This window comes from Balaenoptera ricei, chromosome 12, assembly GCF_028023285.1.
Source record: "Balaenoptera ricei isolate mBalRic1 chromosome 12, mBalRic1.hap2, whole genome shotgun sequence".
Lineage (NCBI taxonomy): Eukaryota > Metazoa > Chordata > Mammalia > Artiodactyla > Balaenopteridae > Balaenoptera > Balaenoptera ricei.
This window is the reverse complement of record NC_082650.1, coordinates 60143692-60160775: the sequence shown is the minus strand read 5'-3', so window position 1 is coordinate 60160775 and position 17084 is coordinate 60143692. Positions and strand designations below refer to the sequence as shown.

At 36.8% G+C, this 17084-nt stretch overlaps 1 protein-coding gene across 6 annotated transcripts in view; it reads right to left on the bottom strand.

The window, feature by feature from the left end:
* Window positions 1-1199: 1199 nt before the first annotated feature.
* Window positions 1200-17084, bottom strand: part of FBXL4 (F-box and leucine rich repeat protein 4) — a 70291-nt gene continuing 54406 nt past the window's right edge. For 3 of the 6 annotated variants that reach the window (XM_059942033.1, XM_059942035.1, XM_059942036.1), the window contains 3 exons: window positions 10043-10114; window positions 6255-6567; window positions 1200-1644 (listed from right to left, as the gene is read on the bottom strand). In XM_059942033.1, the coding sequence (XP_059798016.1) occupies window positions 1481-1644; window positions 6255-6567; window positions 10043-10114 (549 nt within the window). In that variant the 3' untranslated portion in view covers window positions 1200-1480. The remainder of the gene's footprint in view (window positions 1645-6254; window positions 6568-10042; window positions 10115-17084) is intronic. The other 3 variants (XM_059942032.1, XM_059942031.1, XM_059942037.1) reach the window with 1 other exon arrangement.

Genomic DNA, 17084 nt, shown 5'->3' with positions numbered 1-17084 from the left:
CACATATTACATTCTTTATATTCTATAAAAGAATAAACACAGTGCTACTAGTAATTTATAACATTTATAATTTTAAAATTTGACATATGGCTTAATTCAATAATATATTCTTATTCATTCAGTAACTATTTACTGAATGTCTACTATTTTCCGTATGTATAAATCCACTAGCTTTACTTTGGTGGTAAAATGCTTTCATATATGTACTATTGAGAGTATCCTCAAAACTTTCCTAGAGATATATATTAACTGTGCTAATTTTTAAACTAAATATGCTTTTTCTTAAATGACTACATCTTATAGCAAGAAATTCTAGAATAGTGCTGTCCAATATGATAACCACTAGCTTCAGGTAACTACCGAATACTTGAAATGTGGCTAGTACAACTGAGGGATGGAATTTTTAATTAAATTTAAGTTAACTAAAATTAAATAAAATAACCACATGTGGCTAGTGGCTGCTGTATTGGACAGCAGAGTTCTATGGGATCACTCTAGGATGTGTGGATATTGGAAATAAACATTTCGCCCTGTGCAGGAAAATAAATTTTGTTACACTATATATTTAGTATTAGTTTGCTATTCGAAACAGCCCTGCTTTTTCATTCCACAAAATATTTTCTGTCTACTTTCTTAGCAGCAGAACTAAATCAATTTACTATTTAACAAAACAATGTTTGTTTGTTTTCTCCACTGTTCCTGATTTCTAATTATTTAAGGTGCTGGGGCACAGGAAAAAAAATAAAATAAAATCCACATATAATTCAGAAGTCTTAAACCTTTCCCTCTGGCAAATTTTTAAGGTATCTGCTGAACAGTTGGAAAACTATTTCGTTTAATAGTTTACCTCTTGTTCTTGATTATGCCCATATTTTACTACTGATATTATCCAGTAGTAAAATAGATAAATATATCAGAAGAAAATTGGAAAAACCGAAAACTTTCAAGTTGAAGAATTAGTATATCAACGTAAAAAATAATCTTAACAGATTAAAAAGTAAGATTCTTTCTCCAACCAACTCTGACAATTTTGTACATACCAAACGAAATACTGGCCAGGTCATAAGGCTTATTATTAATAAGGCATCTTTACATGGCGGTGTGAAAAATTCACTTTATTTTTGCATAAATATCATGATACTTTATTGTTCAAAGTGCTCCTTTCAAAATAAGTTAAAATGTTTCCATATTACTCTTTTATTAAACATGTAGTTATTGACTAAAGCATAATATCACTGATTAACATAAGACAAAAATAATATGAGCCACTCATATATTCTTAAAAGAAAGTGCTTACAATATTCTATGAAAACATTTGTTTACATCACTGATTTAATGATTTAATGGACAGTTCCATATTTTTCTTTAAAATCCACAAATGTCTTAAGATATTCCCACCATTATAAAAACTAAACAAAACCAACCCCAAAACAAAACCCTACAAAAAGCACATTAATTTTATTGTAAGACATATATGAAGTCACTGAGTAAAGCTCTTCTTTATAAACACTTTTGGAAAGCTCACATTGAGTTCTAGCACAGCTCTATTATCAATCTGTGAACAGAAGGACACATCAAGTAAGGAAAGATCTTTACAAGATTCCAGGAGTTTTCTTAAGGATGCTGGACTTACCATTCTTGTTCCTGTTTAAAAAAAACCAAACAAAATATTATATAACATTTATATAATATCCTGATAAAAAGTCCCTTTTTATTATTTACAATACACTTAAAATGGACTTTTACAAATTAAAAACATTTCTTAAAACAAGACTTCATATTGAAATAGTCCTGTTAAAAAAAAATAAAATTTCCCAGCCAGATTGGTATCTAGGACCTGAATTTTGTCAATCTCTACCCATTCTATCTTCAGTCCTACCTCCTACCCTTTCCAATCAGCTCCTCCAGACTTTCCTATTTCTGTTCACCCCAGTTCAAAACTGTTTGCACATCTCATTTTCCTGAACCCATGGGTCAAATCAGGCAGCAATACTTAATGATTCAACCTCTAATTCCATGCAGTGCAATTACTGAGCGACTACCCTGTAGAAACTTCTGTTTCAGGCACTGGAGATACAAAGATGAGTAAGACACGTGTCTGCCTTAAAGAACTCATCGACTAGAGTTGAAAGCAAATAACTACAACACAATTCGATAAGTTTTACAGTAAGTGGTAGGTATAAAATGGCATTACTGGAAGACAAATGATGGATGATGAGTACTATTTAGCCCATGTTAAATCTGAAGTGATTATGGGATATTCAGATGAGTTATAAATCATATAAATTATGTAAAGCACCTGATGCATGGCAGGCACTCAATAAGTACCAAATATCACTAGGCTCTAAGATGTCATCTGTTGTAACTATAGCTTTTCTAGGGAGAAAAAAAATCATCACAATCATATTACATATACATACCTGGGATGGGGATTAAAGGTTCTGAAACACTAGTCTATGCCTTTTTCTCTGAGAAATCCTTTCTCCGCGCCTTCCCGCCATGAGAAGGAAGAAGTAACTATACTTCTACCAGAAGCTGTAACTATACTGCTACCCTGGCTGCGAATGGCCCCATGATAAACCAATGCAGATTCTCCTGGGAATTTAGAATTGGGATTCTGTAAAGCCTCCAGTGCCCATTTGATCTCTTGAACTAAAGACATGGAAAACTGGGTCAGGGCTGCTATATTTAGCCATGTGTACCCAGAGGAACAGAGATGGCCAGCATGACAAGAAAAGAACAAAGCAAAACCAAAGGGAGAAGCAGACACAAACGTCTCTGTAAGTGTACAGCGGCAGAGGGAGTGGGTTAGGGACAGGGGCCTGAGTATGCAGGATAGGAGAAGGAACGAAAATGAGAAAAAGCTTCCTCGCCTTTTGATGGTTTTCCAGTCTCTCCTGAGGTCTGACCATACCCAGCTTCTACCCATGGGATCTGAGATGGACACCTGTATCTTCATAATAATCGTCTTTTTCGTATGCTTAAGTTATCTTGCGGGGGTTTCTGTTATATAAGATCAGAGAACCTCACCTAAGCCATTTGGCTCTGTGGAGCTTTTCACCTAGGGCTGTGACTTTTTTCTATTTGCCAGTCTTGGTCATTAGAATCTGAGTTTCCTGATAAATTAGGAGTTCCTAAAGCCTAAGAGAATGCCAGGGAAGGAAGTCAGAGATTGAACATTTAACTGGGCTAGGGTCACCTGTCCTATGTTTCCAGGGTACTGTGTGCTGTTGTTTTGTTATCCACTTAGGAAACAATTCTGTTTTCAGTCAGCTTGCTCCTTCAGGGTACTGAATATCTCCAGTGTTTAAAATAATGCCAAACACAGTATATGCTCAATAAGTGTGTAATGAATGAAAAAATGAAGGAATGGTGGTTAACTGCCCAACGCCATCACCCTGGTGTAGACCCTCGTGAGATGGATTATTGAAGCTAATCTCTTTGATTTTGATTTCTTCCTTCTCCAATTCACCTACTACTCATTTCCAGATAAGTATTCCTAAAACACAGCTCTAAATACATCACTCATATCCTTAATTAAAACCCAGTAAAAGCTCTTGTTTAATTTTGTGCATACGCCTCATCCTGGTGTTCAAAACTCTCCATGATACCCTCCATTATACCAACATTCTCGATCAAATTAGACTGCCTATTCTCTAAAGATATTCTGTACTTTTAACTCCTTTGCTTTTGCTTCATGCTATTCATTCTGCCTAAAATGCCCTTCTCCCCCAATTTCCTGCTCACTTTTTAAGGATACTTTTCAAATATCTATTAGCCTTTTAAATTAGGCTTTTCCTTATTTCTCTGATCATATATATACTCTCTTTTCTTTGAGCCCCATCAAAGTGGACTTGCTTCTGGCTTGCACTACAGTTATATATATGCTTGTTTTATTCTTTCTTGCTAGGTTTTCAACTCCTGAAGACAGGGACTGTGTCTTATTCAGCTTTGTACTGATCGATAAGTACGTTAAGTATGACGAAGATATGCCACTTAACATTCATATGTGCTAATCACAAAATGACAAAATAATGAATATCAGCATGGTTTAACTAAGAATCCTTTTTTTCAAAAAAAAAATAAGGATTCTAACACTAAACGATGAAAGGAAACCAAAAAACAACAATAAAAGTAAAGAAAATATACCACAGTGGTTAGAAGCATAGACTCTGGTTCAAGTCCAGATTCCTTACTAGTTATGAGCCCTGGGCAAATCACTTAACCTATTTCCACCCGTTTCCTCCTCTGTGGCTAATAATAATATCTACCTCATAAGGTTGTTGTGATGATTAAATCAGTTAATATATGCTCAGAACAGTATAAAGCACATAGTCATGTTGTTGTTAACAATATTAATTATTGACTACTAGTGATATTACTTTTTACTGTGCTCTTTATATTTGAAATAAGATGTTCCAATATATTCGCATGACGGTCATCTTGCATCGGTAATTAGATTTGACATAATAAATAATGATACTGCCTTGTTCTTATGCTCATGAAAGTCACAAATGTCTTCAAAAAGAAGTCATTATACTCCGTACCTCCTTTTCTTTTATGTCTCTGTCAAGTAATTCATACATTTACAGACCAAACTTAGGCCACCTGACAACTGAACCCACTGTTCATCACAACGGTGCTTTTGTTTTGGGATCAGTGTTACCGACTTCTTTGGTAGCATCTCTTTCAGCTACTGGCTACTCTCCATCTCTAGTGTATGTTTTTTGGGTTTATTTGAGGGTTTTTTGGAGGGAGAATTGTAAACTAGATTTTAAACAACAATGACACCATCCTCTGAAGTGAAGCCTGACGCAATTAGTGATCATTTTAAAAGGCCCTTGACTGCCTTTCCTCATTGTCCCTGTGAAGTCATGACTTTTTCTTGAACGTTTCAAAATAATTACCTTATTTTAAAAAGTCTAGGCTAATTCAAGGGGGAAGGTAGATAGGCAGGCAAAGAAACAAGCAAGGTAAGTGGTGTGGTGTTTTGAAAAGACAGTACTGACTGTGGAGACAAAACCCTTGTACGTGAACCCTTGCTCTGCCACATATTAACTGCTGGCTCCAGTATCCTCATCTATGAAAAGACAATAATACCCAGCTTCCTGAGCTATGAAGATTAAGGAGAATATAACACAGATGAAGTATCTAGCCTAAAGTGTGCATATAATAGGCAAGAATTTCTCCCTAAGGTTTTTTTTTTAGCCAACTGTTTTTATTGATTTTTTAAAATTTTATTTATTTTTATTGAAGTACAGTTGATTTACAATATTGTGTTAGTTTCAGGTGTATGGCACAGTGATTCAGTAATTTTTGCAGATTATATTCCATTATAGGTTATTATAAGATACTTGATATAATTCCAGTGTATATATCCTTGTTGCTTATCAATTTTATATACAGTAGTTTGTACCTGTTAATCCCATATGCTTAATTTTCCCTTCCTAAATTTTTAAGCAAGAATTTCTGCCTACAAGGAACTTGAATAAGTAACATGCAACTACATAAGCAACATCTACAAATGTACCATAAGCCTGGGCTGTGGAGAGATTTTAACTGAAACTACAAACATAAGTGTTGAAAATCTTCAGGTTTCCCTTTGGTTGAATGTTGAATAAACAGGAAAGGATATAATTAGCACTTCAAGGACTAATCTATTAGTATTAATAGATTACTAGAAACACAGTGCAAGTGCTATTTGGGTTCACCACTGTGTGGGCAATTATAACCGTGGCATTGCTAGCACTTCTGGCCAATGTCAGAAGTAACAAAATATCACAGGGTTTCTGGCTGTAAATTGCAAAAAAGACACAAGGAATCCCAGCACTGGGAAGGATTTTCAATAGCTCTGCCTTAGGGTAGAACTATTCCTAAAAACTAGAATCATCAGGGATGGAAATTTCACAATATTCCTTAATCAAGAATTTAACATCAAGAAGCCATATGTGTGTGTGTGTGCCTTGAATTCATTATACAAACGGATTAATTTCTTATCTGTCAATAATAATGGAGAACACAGCTCACACAAATTCTCACTCTTCTTACTAGACCAAGAATTATGGTTATTTAGAGCTCTCTGATAGGTTCAACTATAAAATTCTGTTACTACCCTCACTCTTTTACTTAAATACAGTTATAATTATCAGGACAACATTTTTATTGTATCCAAGAATTTTTTTTCTCCCTATAAAAAGTCTGAGGTCAGTTTTTATGTCAAGGCTTTAAAAGAAATTTACAGATTGTATCCTTACCTAATATGTCCAGCTGGCGTAATCTGGTACAATTACATGCTAGTTCTTCAATGTCTGTGTCACACACAGACCTGTTAGCTGTTAGAAAGAGTTTCTGCAAGTTTGGAAGCTGGCGTGCCAGTTTGGCAAAGCAGCCGGTGCTGCTCTGCAGAGTAGGACACCAGCCGAGGTCAAGTTCCTCCAGAAGCGGACACCCAGAAGCCAGCTCTGCTATCCCGTTCTCAGTAATGTTCTTACATCGCCACAGATCCAGAGTCCGGAGTTGTTTACACTTGGCTCCTATCATGCTAGCTATCACGTCATAGTCTTCAATCTGGAAACCAAATAATTTCAATCTTTCCCACATTATGCTCAGAAATACAAAACTGTTTTGAGCATGTTAGAGCATTCTTAATCATCTCCTGTTGTTTGCTTCTGTGCAAACATACCCACATCGTCGTTAACACAGATCTGCCCACTCATCTCACAGATCTGCCACGGTTTCGTTAAACAGCGAGAGTAATCACTTACTTAAAAATCCATTTAACAGAATTCCAGACAGAGGACGTTCATGAATTAAATCCCAAAGCAGTCTGAAATCCTCAGTCCCTCTTAAAGAATCTGAGGATTATGTATTGTCCTTGTATGCCTCCCATTTTGACCGTGCTGTTGCTACTTTGATATATGTAAGATCTCCCTGATAAAGGTATGCACTTTGCTAGGCTCTAAAATAGTAAGTGAATATGCTGATGGTACTAATAAGGATACTAGCTTTGGGTTAAATGAGGCATTTGGGGACTGAAAATGCTACCTGAAAAATAATTTAGATTGTGATAAGTTAGCTGCTGTCAGTTATTGGAGGTGTCCAATGATTTACCTCATGATCGTGGCATAAGCTTCCACTAGTCAAGAATTATACATTTCAGTTCATGGGCTTTGAATGTTTTAATAATGTTTCTTTAAACAGATTCTTTTAGGAGTTTCATTTGACTTTGTTATAATCAGGTATCAGCATTATCACCAGAAGTCAAAAGGAAACAAAACAGCAAACATTTCCAATGATTACTTCCTTTTGTTCATTTGTTTATTCATATTTTCATCTACGACGTGCCAGCATCACTCCAGATACTAGGAGCAACAGTGAATCAAAAAAAAAAGACTGTGTTCATATTTCTTGGAAAGACATACAGACAAATAAATGAGCAAAATAAATTCAGAGAGTGATAAGTAAAACAATAAAACAGGGTGACATGAGAGCGATCAGAGTGGCAGAGGTTGAGGGAGGGAGTGGTGGCTGCCGGGATCTCTGGGAATGAGCGTGGCTCATTCAAGAACAGAAATATGATGGGTACATGGCCCAAGGGAAGTGAGAGAGAGGGCAGGCTGTGAAGCCAGAGAGCTACGCAGGGGCCAGGCCATCAGGCCGTGAAGGGCTTTGAATTTTTATTTTAACTATAAGGAGATCAATGGAGGGTTTGAAAAAAATATGATTCACATTAAAACAAAAACCCCTCCGGACTCTAGAGGATGGTCTAAGGTGGGTATGAATGGAGGAGGAAGCCCAGTGAAGAGGCCTGCACTAGCGCAGAGGAGAGATGCCGGGTCTTGGATTAAGGTGAAGCAGTGGCATTGGAGAAGTGGACAGGTTGGGGGGCTATATTTTGAGTCAGAACCAAAGAGCTGATAGATTAGATACAGTGGTGATGATTTCTAAGGTTCTTCAGGAACAATCATGCAGAAGACCACGAGAAATAGATTTGGGTAAATACAACTATCTTCTTATGTGAGTGGACCCGAACAACACAAAACTAGCTTTGATCTTTAGTGCAGCCAATTAGCTTCTTTAGAAAGAAGCAATTTAAAAACTTTCCAAAACCCATGATTCTGATTGCTATTATTTTGATAGTCAAAAATAAAATATCAAATGAATCATCCTGCCTTTTGGTCAGCTGACAGGAAAGAAACTGAAATAAACATGGTATTAAAGTATCAACCAAGAGCTGTATGTGTTACTGTCCTGGTGAACCCAGATCTGCTATGAAGAACAGTACTTCTGTGACAAGTATGAAATGTTTCAATCACCACGTTAGTAGCAGTATCAGCAGTATTAGCAGTATTTCTGAACTTTGAATGTCAAGTCCTTAAAACTTCATTTTCTGGCGAATAAATATCAATTATAACAATACTGGTAACTACATACTTTAATTTAAAAATAGCCTATTTATCTAAAATAGCATTTCCCATACCATATTACATAATAATAGATGTAACATGAAAAAAATGGGTTCATTAGCCAGGTAAAGTTGGCAAACACTGGTTTAAGCAAAGGCAAACTGTTTCTTTATTGTAGGACATACCATTGAAAACTCCAGGGCGAGGATATAGGAGCATCGTTTCCTAATTTAGACCCAGAATTCCTATTCCCCCTTCTTTCCCCCTACAATACACAACTTTTTAACTTGAATATCTTTTAGGACTAATGTTCCATAGGTCAGCTTTGGAAAATGCTGACTTCAACTACACCTAATTCCAACTATATACATACATAATTCCAACTCTAAAGTGTCTGTGATTAGCGGCCTGCTTTTCTAGAGAATGCTGCTCTAGGTTATGGGGAGGTAATTAACAGGCAGAATAAGGTACCTCTGGCCAAAGTCAAAGCAGGGTCCTTACCAATCTAAAGAAGGCAGGCTAACAATAAGCAAAGTCCAAGTGACAGTAACTGGCTGGTGTGTTGTCACAGAAAGTGCCATGGAGTGTCACTGAGCCCATCCAGAAGAGCCACTAGAAGGACCCAACAGAAGCCCATGAAATGGCTTACTAACGTCAAAAGTTGACCAGAAGGGAAACCTAATGCTGAGTTAGTGGGCTCTCAGATTGTTTCCAGAGACCGGGATGGGCCTGAGCCCATACATGGGGTTTAATAAGGCCTAAAAACTTCTCTGATCTTGCAACCATCCTGCTTATTCAGGTCTTCCTAATAAGTGGTTGCAAAACTGGAAGGGTTTCGCATCTCCTGAATCTACTTTGGGTATGGGGGGGCAGGTAAGAAAATAAAGAAGAATGGATCCCTCCACAAGTCAGTTATATTGGGAGATGCATTTCCTGTGAGTGTGCATGTGTGCACACATGCGCACAGAGTTCTACTGTCCCTTGAGTGTCAGTCTTATTTATTAACCATGTAATTTAGTTGAAAAACATTTAATTCATCCCATGAACTCTTCCAATGACATATAACTTATAATTTTATATCTGAAAGGACTTTCAAGATTATTTATTCCAACAGTCCCTAGGATTTTGGATTTCACAGACCAGTAACGTTTCAAAAAAATTAGTTCCAACATAGGTTGGTGTCCATCTTTTTATCTTACTCAGTAAGGACAGTAAAACAAACAAAATAAACCTATCTACTATCATCAGCATTTCCAGAAAATAATCTCTGAACTCAAAAACTAAAATTAGCTTTGTGAAAAACTTAGCAGACTACTGGCATTTGGGTATGATTGATATATTATTTTGTAAAGAAGCCCAGAGAGTTAAATAGCTTGTCTGAGATAACATCTGGCTTGAGGCAGAACCACACTCTTTGCACCACACTATACTTCTTTCCTTGTTCTCACAGATAATGTCAATGCTTCAAAGACAAATTCTCCCATTTAAGAAAAATGTTTTAAAGCGGGGTGCACATAGTTATGCATAAATCTGAAAAGCTGTGGGTGGGTGTGGGGAGGGTCGGGTCCGGATAAAAGTCACCCATGGGAAGAAAAAGAGAAGCAGCAACTGAGAATAAAGAATTTTCAAATACTCACCATGACACAACTACCTAAACTGAGGTGCTGAAGCTCTGAACAGAAGTTCAAAACGCTGAGCAGGGCTGTTTGCTGCCATCAGGAACCACATCAGAGGCAAATAAGGAAAGGACAAGAAAGTGAAACAAAGAGAAGAGGTCAATTAGACATTAAAGGCTGTCACTGCTTTTCCTGAAATAGAGCTCAAAACCTCTGTTACAAACACCACAAATGCCATTTAATGAGTCCCCAGGTGTTCACACCATTGATTGGCTTGGAGTCAAGGTAATCATTACTCGTCTCCACGTAGTAAGTCGTCACTCTGTACATGATTTTGCATGCCCTAAAGACACCTATATTCCCTATGACCTCTCAGTGCATTTTCCAAACGTAAGCAATTTGAAAGCCTGGTGAAGACTGAACAAGACAAGCTAAACCATCCCTCCCTCCCTCCAAAAAAAAAAAAAGAGCACCGAGGGTTGGTGACAACTGTAGAACAGTGGCAGCTCTGACATTCACTGATCAGCTGCAGGCTGATGGAACTGCCAATAGCCACCCCAACTCAGGATTGAGCCGGTGACTTTAATGTCAAAGAATTCTCTTTGTTGACAAGGATCCCAACAACCATCGAGCACCTGTCACTAGCGACATGCTGACTGAAACGTGCACTTTCTAGTCATGTTTCTGCCATTTCAGCCCATCCGTCCTGTGCAATGGAAACGGTCTCACCACTAAAGAAACCCAAAGGTGTCCGAGACTGCTACATAATCATGGTTCCTGAAATATCTCTAAACAGTCAAAATTTCACTTGATGACATGCCTGCCATGAAAAATTTAAAAACGAGCAACGCAAAGCATTCAGATCTCTAGTTTTTCCGTTTATAAATTTAAAAAAATACTACTCAAACATGTGGCAAACTTTCTAAACCTCTGAGCTAAATAAATCATATTTAACAAAATTAAGATGATATTATACAGCCTCTGTTTAATCTATTCCAAGTGTTCAGAAACGAAAAAATTATCAGTTGGGGAGGGATTGAGGAATGTGCCAATGACAACACAAAATATTTATTCAGATTCTTATCGAGAAAATAAAGTAATGAAGTACTTCATTTAAAATAAACTTAGGGCAAAAATAAAATAATAATAGTTATAATAGGCCCTAGATTGGTACTAGACTTAAGACTAATTGTTTCACTGTTGTGCATTTTTTAAAATTTAAGCAAAAAAAAAAAAGTTTATATTGATTTTATGCTTAAGTTTCAACACAACTTATAACATTTATAAGACAATGCCATGTAGCTCTCAGAATGTTGACATCAGAAGAGGTATATGAAGATAAGTTAAGTTTCAGATTCTCCATAATACTTAGCTATTTTAACTTACTGATGGGAAAATGACATTAGGTTTGTTTTTATTAAAGTACCAGATCTTATCACAAGGTTGTTTTATAAGATTTTCTCAGAGCAAGCTCCAGAACACGGTAGAGAATTTTTAGAGAGGATCCCATACATTCTTGTGGATAAGAAATTTTAAATTAAAAAAAATACATATACACACACCTCATTCATGATTCAGGGAAATTGTCTGGTCATTTATTTTTAAATTACTTACAATTAAGAACCTCAAGTATGCAGACAAGTATAGAGTCCAAGACAATAAACACCCATGTAGTCACAACTCAGATTTATCAAATCTTAACATTTTGCCCTCTTTGCTTATCTACTCTATTTGTGTATCCCTCCATCCATTCACATACTTTCTCAGAAGTGACCTTTATCATGACTCAGGGTTTAAAAACATGCTTGAAAATTACATAACTTTACTATACATTATGGATCACTTTTGAATTAATATTCTCATAATTATGTATCTAGAAAACACCTATGTAAGGGTAGATGCATTCTGGAGGAATTTCAAGTCATAGAAGAGGAATCCATGGCCTGTTATACTTATTCAGGCAAATATTTTACAATAACTTACACAGTCTGCATATTAAATTGCGAATTAAAAATTCATTTAGTAGTAGAGAGAATCATCATTTTTCATTCCTACCTTAAAAAAGGAACTAACATAGAACATAAAGAGATTCATATTGAATATCACACATCTTTGCTAAATAAGAGACGTGAGATCAAACGCTGAGACCAAGCTATAAGGGGATAAGGATGACCTTGGAAGGGATGCTGTGAGGAACGTAACAAGGAGTCAAATAGAGATAAATAAAAGGGTTGACTGGTAGCACTGAGGTGAGCAAGCACAAGTTAGCAGTTTCCTGACTTTCTCCAGCAGAGCTCATGATAAGCCAGAGACTGTGGGAGTACCCAGGTATAGAGCACACATCTATAGATCAGCTTGCAATCTCTCCAAATCCAGTTAACCAATTTCCTCCTAGAATATCTTTAGTATCTTCTTTCTCTATGCTATTAGTATTCAGAATTAAAGTACTACTACTGATGCTAAAGCAAAAAGGAGAAACTTCCTCTTCACTTCCAGACATAAAATGACCTGATTTTAGAGAGACCACAGTCTCAGTGATTTAGAGCAGTTGAGAAAATACTGCTCATGGGCCAAATTCAGCCCATTGGTTGTTTTTGTAAATAAAGTTTTATTGGAACGTGGCACACCCATTCATTTACGTATTGTTTATAGCTGTTTTCACACTACAACAGCAGGGCTGAGTAGTTATGACAGAGACCATATGGCCTGCAAGGCCCAAAATATTTACTATCTAGCCCTTCGCAGAAAGAATTCGCCCACCCCCAACTTAAAACAATTCTACCTTAATGAGTACTTGCATCACTTTTACCCTTGTAGAACACACAAATAGATGGATTAAACCTATATTAAGTGTACTACAAAAAAAGGTATTCAGAAATAAAAACTGAACAACTTTATGAACCTCTTACTTAAGACTTAAGATATCTTTTAGGTTCCCAAATTGACAAATTCTGCTGGTTAGACCTGTAAAATTCAATATAAGCACAAGAGTAGCTCTATAAAATTAAAACACAATTTAAATAGTTAGCAGCTTTAATAATGCAATGCAGCAGATTCATTTTCAAATGAGTTTGCAATTTTTAAACAAAGGCCAACCTTATTTAAATCACTGTGGAACCAGAGTCACTAAGAGGTGACTGGTTCCATGTTAATTTCTTCTACAGAATTTTCAGAACATACTCTAGGTGAAGCTGGCACCTGGTAGTAGGGTTTATGTTCATAAAGAAAGAATCCTTTTGGGACTTCCCTGGTGGTCCAGTGATTAAAAATCCACCTTGCAATGCAGGGGATGCCGGTTTGATCCCTGGTTGGGGAACTAAGATCCCACATGCTGCCAGGCAACTGAGCCCGTGCACCACAACTAGAGAGCCCGCGTGTCACAACTACTGAGCCCGCACGCCACAACTAGAGAGAAGCCTGCGTATCAAAATGAAGAGCCCGCGTGCTGTAACTAAGACCCGATGCAGCCAAAATATAAATAAATAAATATTTTTTTAAAAAAGAAATAAAGAATCCTTTTATATTCAACCTAAAATCTACCTACTAACCCTGTTCAGCAGCCTCAAAATCCAATGGATAACTATTAACTTATAGAGAATTATTATTGCCTCTACTTGTTACAAGGAAATTTATTAAGAGGTAAAAGAAGGCAGGAATTCAAATTTTCATTGACAGCTTTTTAAGAGATGCTACCCATAAAGTTCAAAATCTCCTATCCTCCACACTACTAAAGTGCTAAGCAAAAATACTTAATAAAATGATAACTGATACTTATTATACTCACATAAATGGTTCAGATATTCCAGATTTATAGCTTAGTAGAGTTATAATTATGCATACCATGTACATTTTATAATATAATGAAACCTTACATAAACCACATATGCAATACTGTGTTCACTATTTTATATTAATACAGGTTTATAATTATTATAACTAATTAATAATTTTTGCAATTAAAAATTTTTGCAGTTAAAAGTTAATTGTTGCTTATCTTTAATAAAGAATACAACCCTTACTTGTAACACTCAATATAGGAAGATAGGATCCCAAGTCTATATTTCTCTATTCTAAGTCCTGACTCCTACGGACTTCCCTGGCAGTCCAGTGGTTAAGACTCCGTGCTCCCGGGACTTCCCTGGTGGCTCAGTGGTTAAGAATCCGCCTGCCAATGCAGGGGACACGGGTTCGAGTCCTGGTCTGGGAAGATCCCACATGCTGCGGAGCAACTAAACCCATGTGCCACAACTACTGAAGCCCTCACCCCTAGAGCCCATGCTCTGCAACAAAAGAAGCCACCGCAATAAGCCTGCGCACCGCAACAAAGAGTAGCCCCCGCTCGCCGCAACTAGAGAAAGCCCGCACGCAGCAACGAAGACCCAACACAACCAAAAATAAATACATAAATAAATTTATTAAGAAAAAAAAAAAAAAGACTCCGTGCTCCCAATGCAGGGGGCACAGGTTCCATCCCTGGTCGGGGAACTAGGATCCCGTATGTTGCATGGCATGGCAAAAACAAACAAACAAATAAACAAACCATGATTCCTAGAAAGCATCTGAAAGAAACAGGTAAGTTTATATATCACAGACATGCACCAGCTAAAACAGAGAGACTAGTGACATCACCTGATCACAAGTATACCTTCACCGATGATATATTTCAAACATATCACAGCAATAACTACAAGTAATGAGATACTATTTTATAAAAGTATGTTCATTAAATGAAAATTTATAAATTTACAAAAGAAATACCACCAAAGAAATCCTAAGAACACAATCACTCAATTATTGTAATTTAAGATCCATCTACATATATGTATGAATTTCTCTTTCTCTAATTTAATTTTTTTTTGCCCCAGTGTTCCAATCTCTAAATTTGGGGAAGGGAAATATAGAATAAAAGTTGAAGTATTTTAAGACCTATTTAAAGTACTTGAAACTAACTATATTTAGAATATTTCAATTCAATTACTTTATAGATATTTGCTATAAACCAAACTGTTCTTTTATACAGTTTAAATCTACAATACGGTATAGTTTACATACTGATACATAATCACAACTTGAAAATAATATTGTCTTTTATAGGTTAAACCTGAAGATCAGCATTGTGGTGGAAAAGTAAAACTTCTGATTGTTCTCTAAAAAGAGAATGTTCAAGATCATAAATGACATAAATTAATAAAGCTCTTATACATGCCTTTGAGGAAAAAAAAAGGAAAGTTCTCTAAACCTAACTGTAGACCTACCCTAGACCACAGTCTCAGAAATTTTAGTATAAGGTTCAAATAATGTGTTAAATTCCAAAAACCCATATGTGTGAAAGAACAAAACCTAAGACTAAATCACACACATTTGCCTTGCCCTGTAGTCTCCTTTCAGAACCTATTTTTACCACTGTAGTGGATCTCTCCTATAATAATACAGTTGAATACATCTTTGCTCACAGATGACTAAACTGATCAATTTCCATATCAACCCATGATGGATGATGGCAGAGATGAGCAGTCAGAAAGCCATGGCAGGGGCTTCCCTGGTGGCGCAGTGGTTAAGAATCCGCCTGCCAAGGCAGGGGACACGGGTTCGAGCCCTGGTCCGGGAAGATCCCACATGCCGCGGAGCAACTAAGCCCATGTGTCGCAACTGCTGGAGCCTGCGCTCTAGAGCCCGTGAGCCACAACTACTGAAGCCTGCGCACCTAGAGCCCATGCTCCGCAAGGAGAGAAGCCACCGCAACTAGAGAAAGCCCCCGTGCAGCACCAAAACACCAACGCAGCCAAAAATAAATTAAAAAAAAAAAACAGTATTAAAGCCCTTCAAATTTAAAAAAAAAAAAGTCATGCCAGTTTGCACACCAGCTGGACTTGACTGTAACCTTATTGCCTATATAAAAGAAAGAATGTTTTGATCAGAGGGGTAAGGGTTGGACCATCAAGGGAGCATAGGAATCTGAAGCACACATTGATTGACACTGTTCATCTAAACGATGCTCAGCTGAAGACGGTACACTGGTCCAAAGACTTTATCTATTTTCTTCCAAAAGCATGTCTTTCCTTCCTGTTAAGAGGAAGGTATCAATCTGTTTTTTGTTGATGCCTTCAAGCATTTAAGTCACATAACTAATGCTCACTGTTCTCATTCTGAACTCACCAGACAGGTAGGTCTTATAACTGTAATTTGGTTTCCCCTGTGACATGCCAACAGTGAGAGAATGTGTTAATCAGCTATCTCTAATGAATGTGTCCTTACCAGGTAGATTCCTTATACCCGGTATACTGGTTACTGTCTTGAATGTGGATGATAATGAATCTGACCCCCAAGAAGCTTCTCAACTGTGACTGAATCATAGCCCATCATGCAGGTCACACACACTCAACCCCACCAAAAGCCTGGCACTTCCCACTGGCACTTCTGTAAATCAATCCAGGATAGAAAAGAAGTATAGACATATTCTTGCCTGGAGACATATATTAAAGACTTTTAAAAGTTTGTTAGTTTTAGGATATAATATATTAAAAGTTATTAAAATCTTAATTCTTGATTCTGCTTAAGAACAAAGTAATTATTAATATCTTTTGTTTTATATGTTGTCTAGCTGAACAAATCTGTCTGAAATGGACTGCCTTTTAGGTGACAGCTAATGACAGCCTGCATTAGTCAATTTAGGTGACCAAAGTAGGTTCTTCCTGCTTCAGTTGTTCGATCTTAGTTAATAATCAGCACTGGCTCTGGTGAGAGGCCACTCCTTTCCTTAAGTCTGTTAAATGCACTTGCTCTACTAAAAGAAAGACCATCCCTGCTTCTACTTACCAATATACAGGAACGCGTTCTCTAAATCAAATAAGAACGCAGTCAGGAGAACACCATTATCTATGTGTCAGAAAGCAAATTCATGGCACGAAATCAAATCATATTGTTTGCAAAAGACAGTTTACGTATCTTTTGTAGGAAAGCTCAGGTGCTTTCATTAACAGACAGGGTGGTATGCATTTTTACTTATATATTCACTCTGCTGAATAAACTGGCACAGCAAAAAGAAACTAGGAGGAGAGTGTTG